This window comes from Erpetoichthys calabaricus, chromosome 1 (assembly GCF_900747795.2).
Source record: "Erpetoichthys calabaricus chromosome 1, fErpCal1.3, whole genome shotgun sequence".
Lineage (NCBI taxonomy): Eukaryota > Metazoa > Chordata > Cladistia > Polypteriformes > Polypteridae > Erpetoichthys > Erpetoichthys calabaricus.
Genome location: NC_041394.2, coordinates 50,028,860 through 50,042,558, shown reverse-complemented (window position 1 = coordinate 50,042,558; position 13,699 = coordinate 50,028,860). Strand labels below are relative to the sequence as shown.

The window sequence follows — 13,699 nt, the reverse complement described above, 5'->3', positions numbered from 1 at the left end:
AGATATCTGTCACTTGTATGAACCTCTAACTACTAAATCCTTAATGTTGCTGACCTATACTATACAGCCTCTAGTACCCGTGAACCTGTTGTCTCAGGGGGAATCTGACTGATCTTACTAAAATAATAAAAATAAATGTTGAGGTCAACTGTAGAGTGGCGTTAACTTCAGCTGTCAACTGTGACTTTTCAGGCCTGTTACTTCTAATTAGTTTCATTCTGTATATCTGTAGTCTCAATTATTGGACAAACATGGTGTTTGGGACCTCTGACACTTGTAAACTCAGAAGCCTGAGATCCTTAGCACAACTGACCTTCCATTGCAGAGACATAACCCATCTAGTGTCTGAATATCCCATGTTTGCTAAGCATTAAAAACTGCTTATCCTAGTGCTGACAGTTCTCATCAAGAGGGTGCTGAACCTCCCTAAGAACTCTGACCTTGCTTATTTCCATTTACACAGTACTGATGTCACATACATCGCCTCCTGAAATTTGTTTTGACTTAAGAACTGTGCCTCCTACTGGATGCTAATGCCCATTTCTAGTCCATTATGAACAACCTGTACACCATTCACTGCCTCTCACAATGTCACGTTGACCGTCACACAGTTGTTGTTGGGAATGATGATCCTCCTCCGGCAGGTAAACATCTTACGCAGTTCGGCCCGGAAGCGGTCATGTAGCCACGCATATAGGAAGGGGTTGCAGCAGGATGAGCTCATGCCACACCAATGGCAGAGCAGTTGAATCAGCAGGAAATAGTGCTTGTCAATGAGGTTGATGTTAATATCACGCAAAATGTTGAAAACATGGATTGGCAACCAGCAGATCCCAAAGGCTGCCACTACCAGGACTACTAGGCGAAAGATCTTCCTCTTCCGGTTACGCTCGGTCTCAGCCTGGCTCTGCGTGGGGTGACCCGGGACCACCCTGTTACGCAGCTTCACCGTGATACACAAGTAGGAGATGGAGAGGGCTGACAGTGGCAGAATGTAGGTCATGATGAGTGTGCTGTAGGCATAGGTGAGATGCTCCCTCTCCTGCCCCATCCAAAACTCTTCACAAATGGTAAAGCCCTCCTCCTGAAATTCAACATGGTATGTGTGCGCGATGGCAGGGGCAACCAGGGCACAAGACAGGAGCCAGATGCCAGCCAACACTCCAGCACAAGCCGAGACAGAGATCCGTTTTTTCAGCGGGTGAACTGTTGAGTAATACCTGCAGACATAAAGAGTACATAAAGCTGTTAGAAGAGTCATCAGCAACAGGTAAGCATTGAAAGGTCTGCCCAACCCACAACACTTTCTTGAACGTTTAAAACCTAAATTCATAGCAAATCTGTACTGAGGTCACAACAAAAACATCACAGTCCAATATGCCATCCAAAATTGTTACCATTCAAACAAGCCTTTAATTGAACTCCAAGTCTTTGAAAATACAGTGTCGTTATACACACAAATATTGTTAGAATCATCCGTAACCTTGGACCCCAACAGAGCAGTGTTGCCAACTAAAATACCACCACAGTGATGACGTTGCTATAATAAAACATGTGTAGTACCTAAGGATTATTGTGAGCAAAGTAATCAGGAGATGAAATGATTGGCCGGTGAAGCAAAGAGACAAATACTGAAGACAATCTGGACCAGGCGACAAATGACAAAGGACAAAACGAAAGCAAAGATTAATGCAAAAGACAAATCGAAACCAAAAATCGATCCTACTCCAAGGGCCTAGTTGAATTAGAATGTACCGTTAAAGTTCACAAGGATGTTGTATCCACTGATGGATAAAGTAATAGAGGATCATATATATAGCGTCATGTTTTTGACTTCAGAAATGCAATAAACATGGCAGGGTGACTGAATTTAAAATTATCTTGTGTAATTAACATATAATGAATGGTAATAAAAATTATCTTTTAAATTACCAAACCGTTTGCGAAACTGATGTTGAAAATGAACCACTCATGTATAAAACCCCCAAAACAATCATAAATATACATACAACAGATGCCTATTATTATAGCCATCCATTGTGATCATGTGTGACACGAACACAAAGCAGTAATGGAGCACCGCATCTCACAATAACACAACAGCAACAGAACTCAGAATGGTGGCATGTACACCAGGGGTCTCCTAGTCCAGTCTCGGGGCGCTACTTTTGGTCCAGGCTTTCATTCTAACCCTTTTCTTAATCAGTCACCAGTATTTGCTGCTAATTAACTTATTTTACCTTGATTTTATTTGACTAGCTATTTAAGACTCTAGCCCTTTAATGTTTTCTGTGTTTCCTGAATTAGCAGCCAAACAATAATGAGACACAAAATGAGATACGCGTGACCAACTTACCTGTGTACATCATACAATATCTGAAATTAAAGAAAGATGAAAGTCTCAGTAATGTTGATCTGCATCTACAAAATGTTTTGATGGTGTTCTTAGAAAAAAGAAAATCAATCATTTTGGAAATGTCTGCTGTGGTACAATGAGAGCACCAGTAAGCCATGGAATTAAGTAACTGGTTTAATTAGCAACAAGAATTGTCTTATTAAGAAACTTGGTTGGTCGGTTGGAGTTTGAGGCCCCGACTTAGCTGGTCACTTGTTGGCACACTTTACATCTCATTTCTTGTTGGGTGCTGCTTAATGAAAAAATGAAGCAATTCAGAGGACTGATTGTTAAAAAACAAGTAAACTAAAATGAGGAGAAAAGAAGTTAATTAGCAGCAAAAAGTGGTAATTAATAAAGAAAATGGTTGAAATGAAAAACCTGCAGCCCCAATAGTGCTCAAGGACTGAGTTTGAGACCCCTGCCCTAAATCAATCACAAAATTGAAGTATGGTGGTGTCATAAAAGTTCTGGTCAACAAATAAGAAGATTTTCAAATGAGAAAAAAACCAAATTATAACCAAAATGAATTCTGCTTAGTTAAAAATTGCAGAATCATAACAAAGATGAGGTGAAAGGACTGTGTTACGTTATAATGGGTAATAAAGTAATCACCAAGTGGAACTACCACTTGGAACGGCGTTCATGTAAAATATTCTATTGGATTATTTCTCAAATGTTCATCACGACATGAGCACACAGCTATAGCAAGGCACCATCTCTAGTCATTGCTCATACTACCTAGGAGTGTGGACTTGCGGTGGTGAGACTAACTGCGTTTCCATTGCAGTTATGTAGAATAAAAATAGAAGCGATACTTCTAAAAGTCGACAAAACACAAATGCAAATTGTCTGTGTCTCTAATGAGTGATTTTATGCAAACAAAGCTTGTTTCATATCCCAAAACTAAAAATGACAACCAATATGATGGGGCTGGGTTTCTGTTATTTCAGTTGTGTCTACAATTGCCATATGTGTTTTTAATCGGAGGCAACAAGAGCAAATGAATACAATAAAGGGAAAGCAAACTCCCTGTACTTGGCAGAGGCCACATATTAGGAATTTCTTTGATATTATCCACAGTGATTTTACTGAGGAGCTGTAGCTCAACATTAATGGAATTATGCAGGGCAATGGGCCCTTGCTATAGAATACACGAGGGAGCCAGTCCCGACCGAGAACCACAGAGCCATCGCAATTTATAAACTGGTTACTTGTGCGGAGTACAGAGTTGTTACTGAGACGTTTGGTGTGAGCAAAACTACTGGTCACAGGTGTGTATACATCATGTCATGTGACCTAAATGCGATAAAAGTGTTTCCATTGCAGTTTTGAGATTGTCGAATCGCCTGAATAAACCACCTCAAGTGGGCGTGTAAATATTTTTGTGATTTTTGGGAGTTTTTCTCAAAAGTCACATGTTTCCATCACCATTTTTTTTGTTTACTAGTTTCAAAATGCATATTATGGAGGCTTATGAAGAGTTGAACAATTACATTTCTTACTTCTGCAGTGAAAGGTAAGGCTTTAAACTGTAAGGCTACTTGCTCCATCCTGACACCTGACTCGCCGTAGTGCTGAAGGTCTTTCTGGTGGTCAGTTCTTCAGCTGAAGGCACAGAATCAACTTAAGATTTGTAAGTCGTTTGAGATAAAAGTATCATCTATTGTAAATTGACACCAGGCAAAGTCAAAAAAAGACTGATGTGGTCACGACATATTCATTATGATACTGAATGTCAGGGATGGCGATGCTGCTCTATAGTATAAAAACACTGCAGGTGTCCCCAGGGTTGAAACTATGAGATCCAAAGTAGTCTATCTTGTCTGTCTGGTCCTAGAGAGCAGCTATGCACAATTTTGTTCAGATCGTAGGTGTAAGATAATATAGGGAACATACAGAAAGAGAGAGATATTATTTTATATATAGTCTAGCCGTCCCCCGTGGCTCTGCCCATGTAGTAGTGAAACAGGACAGTGAGGAAGGCCCTGCCCGGCTCCCTAATCCTGACGTCTCCCCTCAGCCCGTAGCCTTTGTCTTGGATTAGCGTGAATACATCGCTCCTGCAAGCGAACTATGATTCTTAACGCAATGAGAGAAGTCACAAAATCAACTGGAATGTTCAAGCAAATTATAGAAGAAAAAAACCTGATCTAAATCCGTTGAGTAATTCTCTCGTTCGCTAGCTAAGCAGAGGTAAGGTACATGCCCTGAGGCTGGTGCATGAGTGAGGAGGTCCCTGCCCACTGCCTGTCCCTCGGATTCTCGTCAAATAAATCGGTACCGCAAGCGAACTATGATACATAGCACAATGAGAGAAGTCGCAAAATGTTCAAGCAAATTATAGTAAAAAACACAATCTATATCCGTTAAGTAGTTCTCTCGTGAAAAGTTGAGAGACATACAGACAGACAGACATTGTATTTTACATATATAGAGATAGATGATAAGACTAAAGTCTGGAACATTATGATTTTCTATAAACAAATGCAATATCTTTAGCAGTTCTTGTCACACGTGTCCTTCTTATATGACAAATGCATTCAATTTCCATTCATTTCAAGAAGGCATCTTATTGCCTCTAGTAGCATTGTGCATGAAATGTGAACTTCTACTTCTTGCCATAACAAAATCAAATTAGTAATTCTTCTGATAATAAGCACAGTATAGTGACTGTAGTTTTATTAAGATTGTATTATGGATCAGTTGTGTCATTGCTGCTTATCAAATCTCTCATGACATCAGTAGAAAAATCAATGTTTTGATTTCATTGCAGTCTTTTTATTATGAAGGCTTTACTAAAATGGCAAGTCCTTCAGTTTTACAATGGTAGTAGTTACTGACATTTAGAGTGCTGTGCAGGAAGCTTTATTACTTACAGCCCCCATGTGCGTGGTCTGCATTTATGATAGCACTTGTCTGCCCACAGACACACACACACACACATGCCAAACTCTGCCTTCCTTCAAAGACAAGCCCACACATATGGACGACACCGGACCCCTTCCACAGATCTCAGGTGCCTTGTGTAGACTGTTGACATCTCATTTGCCATCAAGTTCTTAATTAGCATCCAAAAGCACCAAGTTAACTTCAGAAGATGAAGAAACTGGGCAATTATAGAATAAGATATTCAAAGCCAAAGAGAGCCTGCTTTGCATAAAAGAGGGAAGATGTACCCTCCGGCAAAACAAGCACGGAAATAAAAGAATGAAGCATCAAGAGGATCCATTTATCACTGACAAAGGAAAGATGCCTTTTTGTTTGAAGGACTCTCTCACTGTCTGTGAGTACCTTCATCCATTGACTCCCACATAGTTTTCTGTCTCTCTTTACAATAGCCAGCTAAGTGGCCAACAGCTTTTATAGAGTGGGCTTTGCTTCCCCCATCTCCCGGAGATCTTATATTGGGATACTGTTGTTAAAGTGACTAGAGAGAGAAACTGTCACTGCCATTGCTGTGCAGCCATGAGGAGACATGCATTTTCTCACACTGCCTTTTCAGTAGAGTCATGGGGCCTCATGTATAAACGGTGCATGCGCACAAAAATGTTGTGTAATGTTGTGTAAGCCCATTTCCACACTCAAATCGTGATGTATAAAACCTAAACTTGGCGTAAAGCCACACACATTTTCACGGTAGCTCCAACCCTGGCGTATGCAAGTTCTCCGCTTTTGCAGACTGGCAGCACCCAGCGTCAAAGCAGTGCTACTGTTCCAGTGTGGTTTCCCTTTCTTTTTTAGATCCACATCCCTGACGCGGCTTTATAAATACACTGAAATTAACCGCATATTGTTTGTTAGTTTAATGCATCTGATTGTAATTAACTTGTAACAATGCAATGGTTCACAGAATGGTCAAACTATTCTAAATACCATAGCTGCTTTAGCGTTGTTACTCTCACTGCACCTTCTTCTTATTTTTCTTCGTTCAGCTGCTCCCGTAGGGGTTGCTTCAGCGGATCATTTCTTTCTATATTACTCTCACTGCACCACTCGGAGTATTTATATCACTGTATCTGAGTGGGGAATCACAGCTCTACAGCAGCTGATTGGAAAGAGAATTATCAGTATACAGCATCAAGCACACGCTGCCTCAGCCATGCTACCTATTTGAACTGCTCTCATACAGCAAATGCTTCAGAGCCTTTCCTGTACTGACCTCGTGGTTCAGAAACAAGTTCATCCCAAGAACTATAAACGCACTCAATCAGTCCATCAAATGCTCCATCAAGTGCTACTTGTAGAATTCTTTGTACTTAAAAGTACAACTACCTCACTGTAAACTTGCGATACAGTTATAATTTTGCACAACCTGAGCCACTTTATAAAGCGCGTATTTACATATGATGAAGATATCATTTTTAAGATGAAATGCAGGAAAATATGTTTATTATATTATACAGATAAAATGTTAACATCATTTAAATAATCTATATTGTTAATAATTAAACATGTGAGGACACGGTGCTGCAGCGCTAGTGAGGAGATGGCGCGCCGTTCACGGATTGTTCCTGCCTCGTGCTGTATTCTTGCTGGCGCTGGCATGACACTGGAAGGATAGATGGATAGAATAATTAAACATGTACTATGAAGATATTTCGATGTTCCTTAAAAGTTTTGAAGAATCACCGTTCTAAGTTTACAGATGGCTTAACGTCTATTACAGAGACAGTACTGCTGCAATAAATTATTTCATCGAAGGTCGTGCACGGTGCAGCAAGCATCTTGCGTTATTCAGGAACAATCACTGCACCACCATGTTCCCATGTTTAATAACTGGCTTTAACTCCTATCATCATGAAAATTATATCAAGTACACATCTCAGTATTTTAATTATTCAGAGAGCTGTAATATTATGAATGTAATGGATTCTGTGTCCTGTCAGAGGAAGAGAAAGCACATTTAAGAAACATGTAGTGATTCACACACATAGAGCACATAGAAGATCAAAAATAAAACAAAGCATGTAACGTGCTACTTTAGTTACGATGGGATTCGAGAAACTAGTTAATTAAACGATTTTAAGATGAAGTTTATGATGTACTTTAATGACAAAATAAACTATGTTATTAAAGTGGAAATTTCGAGATTAAAGTTGACATTTTGTGCTTTTTTCCCACTGTGTGCTTAATTTTTTTCTCTGTAGCCTAATAAGCTTCTATATGACACTCAGACAGTGGGCTACGACTCGCCTTTTCACAGCGACTTTGATATCTGACAACTTCTTTATTATTTCAGGCACTGTGTGAATTTCTGAACTTGAGCTTTTGTGTTTCTCCAATACTCTGTCACTCGATCAACTTCCTTTTGTTGATTATATCACTGATTAAACCAACAAATAATACGTTTTTCTTTGCCTCCACTTGGTATTTGCTGAAATTCTTATATTTTTCCCCCATGCTTTTGCCATTGCCTTTTCAAAGAAGGCTGCGCTAAGGACTATTTATATTGATTTGCATATTCAAAGAGGCGTAATTCTGGGAGGAGTTGGGGTAGGACAGCAGGCGCGTGCATATGCGTTACTTTCCTCACTGACCAAGATTTATGTAGCAGAAGAACGTGAAAGTTGGCGAACGCACAGATTTATGCATCTGGATTTTTTTGTGCGTACACACATTTCCGCTTTGCCCATATGCCATGTTATAGTGTGAATTCTACACACAGTGTTATACATGAGGCCCCTGGGGACCAAAACTGTATCCCATCATAAAAAATAAGATGTCATGGTTTGAGTTTCAATTACATTTCATTGTCAAGCAACCATTGTGGTACTCACAATTTTCAACTGACTAATATTTCAACCTCCCCTTAAAAAACACCTTGCAGTCATTCTTCATTTAGTCATCTCATGGAACTCATTTCTTAGTCTTCCTTGAGTAATTCTCCAAAAATATTGTTTCTTTTTTTGGACAGCCATACACAGTATAACTTCTATTATAGGTTTATTTACAAACAAGACATATTTGCTACCACTGCTAATGAACGTCAAAATCTACAACCATGTTGGTTCATGCTATGTTACCATAACGAAGCAACACCCTCTACTGACATCAACTGGCACTACATAAAAGTATCACAGCACTTTAGATAGATAGATAGATAGATAGATAGATAGATAGATAGATAGATAGATAGATAGATAGATAGATAGATAGATAGATAGATAGATAGATAGATAGATAGATAGATAGATAGATAGATAGATAGATAGATAGATAGATAGATAGATAGATAGATAGATAGATAGATAGATAGATAGACTACCACTCAAACATTTAGACACACCCACACATTTTCATGTTTGTAATAGAATTTGATACCTATTTTATTAAGATACCATTCATCAATTTGATTACTCAATACATCTCACAGATGCACCGGGACACATCATCATTAATATAACCTGGGGTTCTTGGGTGTTTCAGGTCTTTCAACATCAGATACCCTCATCCAGATGATCCAGCCAGCAGCGATCAATCCTCAGCTGGCATCCCAGCAGTAGCCAACCACTGGGCCTCCTTCCTTAATAAAAGATCTCCCTCTTTCTATATCATCGGTGATTATCCTGATGGTCTTCTTCTTTGCCCTGCATATAACCACATCCAACTGGGTCATAATGTTTACAGAGTGACTGGCCTACAAAGCCCCATCAGACCACCTCTATTGGCTCACAACCAGTGTTCCAGCCCTGTCTCACACATTGATCTACCAGCTCCTGGTACCTATTGAGCTTTCTCTCATATGTCTACTCACATGTGCTGAGAATATGTCTGAAGGATCCTCTTCCAAAGCAAAGGATAGGAAGGTGTTTCTTACTTCCCCCAAGCATAGAGGTTTGCTATATTTGGTGGACCATCACATACGTATAACCATGATCAGAAACCAGATGTAGTAGTAGTCTCCCTGTAGGATGTTTTCCTATGTACATTTTGCTGCATTGCCAAAACATTATTACTGTTTCTAATGACTGTTACTGCACGAAATGACTGATTTTTAATTTATTATTCACATATGACTGCAAACCTATTTCTGGCAGCCATTCCTTCAGTATCCTAATGGTCAACCCCCTTAGCTTATCCTTAATTATTAATTTTAAATGCACATTGTGCATTGTGCATTCTTATTAGAGAAGCCTTAGTAATTGCTTTAGCACTGCTAAAACTTATTCTGTTCACTTGGGTTTCAAGGTACTGGCATTCCTAAAGTTCAGTTGAATTATGGTTTGTTAAGGTTGACATGATGGTATGGAATGTTGTTTTCTTTAAATAATATTAATAAAATTAAATAAAAAAAATCCAGTTCTGGGTTCAAAATGGCCAAAATGAAACAGTTTTCTCAAGAAATGTGTCAATCCATTGTGTTTTGCGAATAAAGGTTAATATATTTGACAGATTGCCAAGATGATTTCATATAAAGATGTCTATAACTGTCTTGAGAGCAGAGGGGAAATTGGATCTACTGTAACTAGGATAGAAGAGGAGGAAGAAGGCCCAGATATCTCACTGCAATAGAGAATAAGGACATCAGAGTGTGTAGGCTGAGAAACGTAAAGGTCCTCAGTTAGCTTCTTCCTTAACTACCCACCAAACACCAGTGTCATCTGCAACAGAGAATGCTGGCCATAAGATGTATTTCCCTCCAATATCAGAGGGATCCTTTTCTTTTTAATTTGCCAGTTGCAGATATGGCCTTTTCTTTTAAACTCTGCCTCTAAGGTGAGCATCCCTGTAGGTATGAAGAAGCCCTGCAACTTTTACTGACACACTTCTGCTATATAATGTATGGGTTGAAAGTCCTCAATGCTAGTGTGTCAGATAAAGGATATGCAGCATTGTTCAATATGGTGCTCGGTGTTGTGTTCATTCTCTCCTCCTCTGCTACCTCCAAGGGGCCAACAGTGTGTCCCGTAACTGAGCCTGTCATCTTATTCAGCTTGTTGATTTGGTGGGCCCCTCCTGAAGTTACACCCTGCTCTCAACTCTAGCTTTACTGTTTCCCTTAAACACTTGGACAGATTTTGTGATGACAGCCAGTCCAAATGACTATATCAATAAGCATCACACATCAAACTCTTTAACCAATATATACAGTAAATTATTGAAGTTATCTTCAGAAAGCACACATTCATCACTGCCCTAGTAAAGAATCAATAAAGGCTGTAAACTATGCTTGGAAATTATTATCATTATTATTGGTAGATGTATATTAAGTACTGCTCCGCATTGGTGAGTTAAATAAGTTTATCGAGTCAGGCACAAGGCAAGAGCCACTAGGGTGACCCCAGCAGGGATGGGACACCACTCAAGTTTAGGACTACTGCATTCATTCATTCTGGGACAATTTTGACTTACCATGAAAATAGAGTCACTGTAGAGTCCCCAGAAGAACACAATGATAACACAAAAACTCCACCTAGTTTATAATCCAATGTGGACTAAGTTCCATATAGTGTGAATGTTCTCTCTCCACAGCAAAATGTTTCCCAAAAGCAATGTATAAGGACTATAACTTAGAAAACTGGTCTTCAAGTTAGTTATTCGGCTAGAGACAAAGAGTACCAATAAGAGGAGGTCCATCGGTGACGTGCCTCTGGTGCCTGTCCCTAGGCCAATGTAAATTCATGCAGTAAACTTTGGTATAGCTAATAAACTTCAGAGTTATCAGATGGCTCTCAAACCTGAGAGACAGCAAAAACAAATCAAAAAGACTTGAGCAACCATCAGAACTGTGTGAACACCTGGACAATGTGACATAATGAAGAAGAGTGCTACACCTAGGCAACATTAATGTTGATTATAAATACAAGATGGCTGACACTGTTTTACAGAATGCAACTTCTGAATAAGGATTCAGGGGTTTAAATTGACACAATATTTGCATCATCTTGGCAATGTAAAGAAGTAATTAAAAAGGCATAGAAAATATTAGGTTATTTTATTGAATTGAAGCCAATGGGAATCATGCCCAGACTGTAAAATAGGCTAGTGAGACCACATCTGGATTATTGTGACCACACTAAGATAAAGACAAACAAGCTGTGCAAAGGAGAGCATCCAAATCTGTCTGTAGAATAAAGAACCTGCCTGACTCTAACAGGCCACGGGAGGTAAACCTGTCTAGTCTCAAGCAGAGAAGGCTGTGTGGATCCATTCAATTTAACTGTAAATCACATACTTGAAGACACTGGTGGACATTAAAAAGAAGAGCACTTAAGACAAAATTAAGCACATCTTTACACAAAGATCTTTATGAACCACTTATTTATGACTACCAAAATCGTGGAGTTGACGATGAAACCCTGATAACCATTTAAGACTATCTGGATGAGATATTGGGACAATGTGCCTATTGTGATGATTGTGAATGAAGAAAGAAGAAGCTTAGAGGCTTAAAATGAGATAGAGACAAAATATTTCAACTTTGGTCAAATGAATGGGCCAAAATCCAAACTATCAAAGAAAGAGAAAACAAGAACTGAGCATCAGAACCACACAATATTTTGTCAAAATCTTGGTCAAGAATCATGCTAATGTGTCAAGAATCCTAACAAAAATTAATCCCAAAAAAAATCAGTAAGCGTAAGTCATTGATTCTTTTGTTTTTCAAACCAGAACTACAATGGTGAGAACCTGAGCTGAATGCATTATGTATGCTGAACCAATAACTGTCAACAAAAAACGAAAAAGATATAAGCCACTTACTGCAAACTTTATATCAAAACCAGTCTACAATGGCACTGAGAGCATCTCTTACTGCTACACTGTTGGCAGGTCCTCTTGGACAGTGTTTAATTAAAAACTGGTGGAGAAGTAGAAGTCTTTAGAGGTATTTCAGGATAGCAGTCAGGTCCCTATATTCAGTGCTCTAATTTTAAGATTGATCAAGAAAGTTCATGGGGCCACACAAGACTTGAAGTCAAAGAACGAATCTAAATCCAAACCTGAATCTAAATTGTAATGTATTTATTGCTTGAGCATTTGTCTCTTGCAAAGTTTTTCTTTATTTTAACAGAGTTCAGAGAATTTGTCAACCACACAGCCATAGGACCCATGTAATATCACAGCAACAAAGAAAATGGCCTCCTATGATGGATGTTTGACTGTGTAAAAGGATTACATTTAGAGATTGTGTTAAATATGCAAAAGGAAAAACTCTAATCAAGGACCTGGGTGAGCAGAAGCCAACAAAAGTATCACACTAAATTGGGACCCATGAGTATTCAATAAATGAGTAACAGACTGTCATTCTAACCCTGTGATGTGATGTCTTCCATTGCATCACTATAAGTACTTCCTAAAGTGTCTGTTCAGGCTTCAAACATGACAATAACTCAGCCTGACACATCTGAAGAAGGGGAAAGTGGTGTATAAGTAGATATATCGTACATCTTGAAAGTAAGCATGCCTTACCTGTCAACAGCAATGGCTGTCAAAGTGAATACTGAGACGTAAACTGTGACTGGCTGGATGAGGAAAATCAAGTAGCACATGAAACGCCCAAACACCCAGCCATGAGGATTGAAGGCGTAGGCCAATGTGAAAGGCACACAGGTGGCACACATCAGCATGTCCGAGAATGCCAGGTTTCCAATGAAGAAATTGGTGACATTGTGCATCTTCCGAGTCCGACAGATCACGTACAAGAGCAGATAATTACCAAATATGCCAACCATCACTACAAGGGCATAGCAAGGGATGATCAGGGGCTTGAAGGATTGGACTAACTCCACGCCAACAAATTGTGAGCTTGAGTTAGAACCATTTCGTAGTGGTACTTCAACAATATCCTTTTGGCTATAGTTGTTGTTTATGGCGCTGCCATTGGCTGACAATCGTTCCATTTTCCAAAACAGACCAGTGTCCTCCATGTCCCTCAGAATTGGTAGGGTGACAGGATCACATCTTGGTAAAGAAGAAACAAAGCAGAATAGATTAGACAGGGGCTTGTAGCTAAGTGAGGAAATATAGTGCCTTTCACTTCTATCTATCTATCTATCTATCTATCTATCTATCTATCTATCTATCTATCTATCTATCTATCTATCTATCTATCTATCTATCTATCTATCTATCTATCTATCTATCTATCTATCTATTGTACGTAGTGTATTTCATATCCTTTTATTTACTATATTTATTTGCATTGCATATTTGCTTCCTTTTTTCTTTTTATTCACCTGTTACATTTTCCATCTCTCTAATTATTGTATATTGTAAAATACAGAACATTCTGCAAATACTTTTCGCTCTCTTAGTATGCCTACTTGTTTTAAAAATAATACCTATAATGCATACACTACA

At 39.0% G+C, this 13,699-nt stretch overlaps 1 protein-coding gene across 1 annotated transcript; it reads right to left on the bottom strand.

Moving 5' to 3' along the window:
- Nucleotides 1–503: 503 nt before the first annotated feature.
- On the bottom strand, nt 504–13,295 carry prlhr2a (prolactin releasing hormone receptor 2a). Its single transcript, XM_028790982.2, has 2 exons — nt 12,809–13,295; nt 504–1,220 (listed from the first exon to the last, which is right to left on the bottom strand). Exons 1-2 carry the CDS (start codon nt 13,264–13,266, stop codon nt 584–586), a joined length of 1,095 nt encoding a protein of 364 aa, XP_028646815.2. The 5' UTR covers nt 13,267–13,295; the 3' UTR covers nt 504–583.
- Between the last annotated feature and the right edge of the window lie 404 nt (nt 13,296–13,699).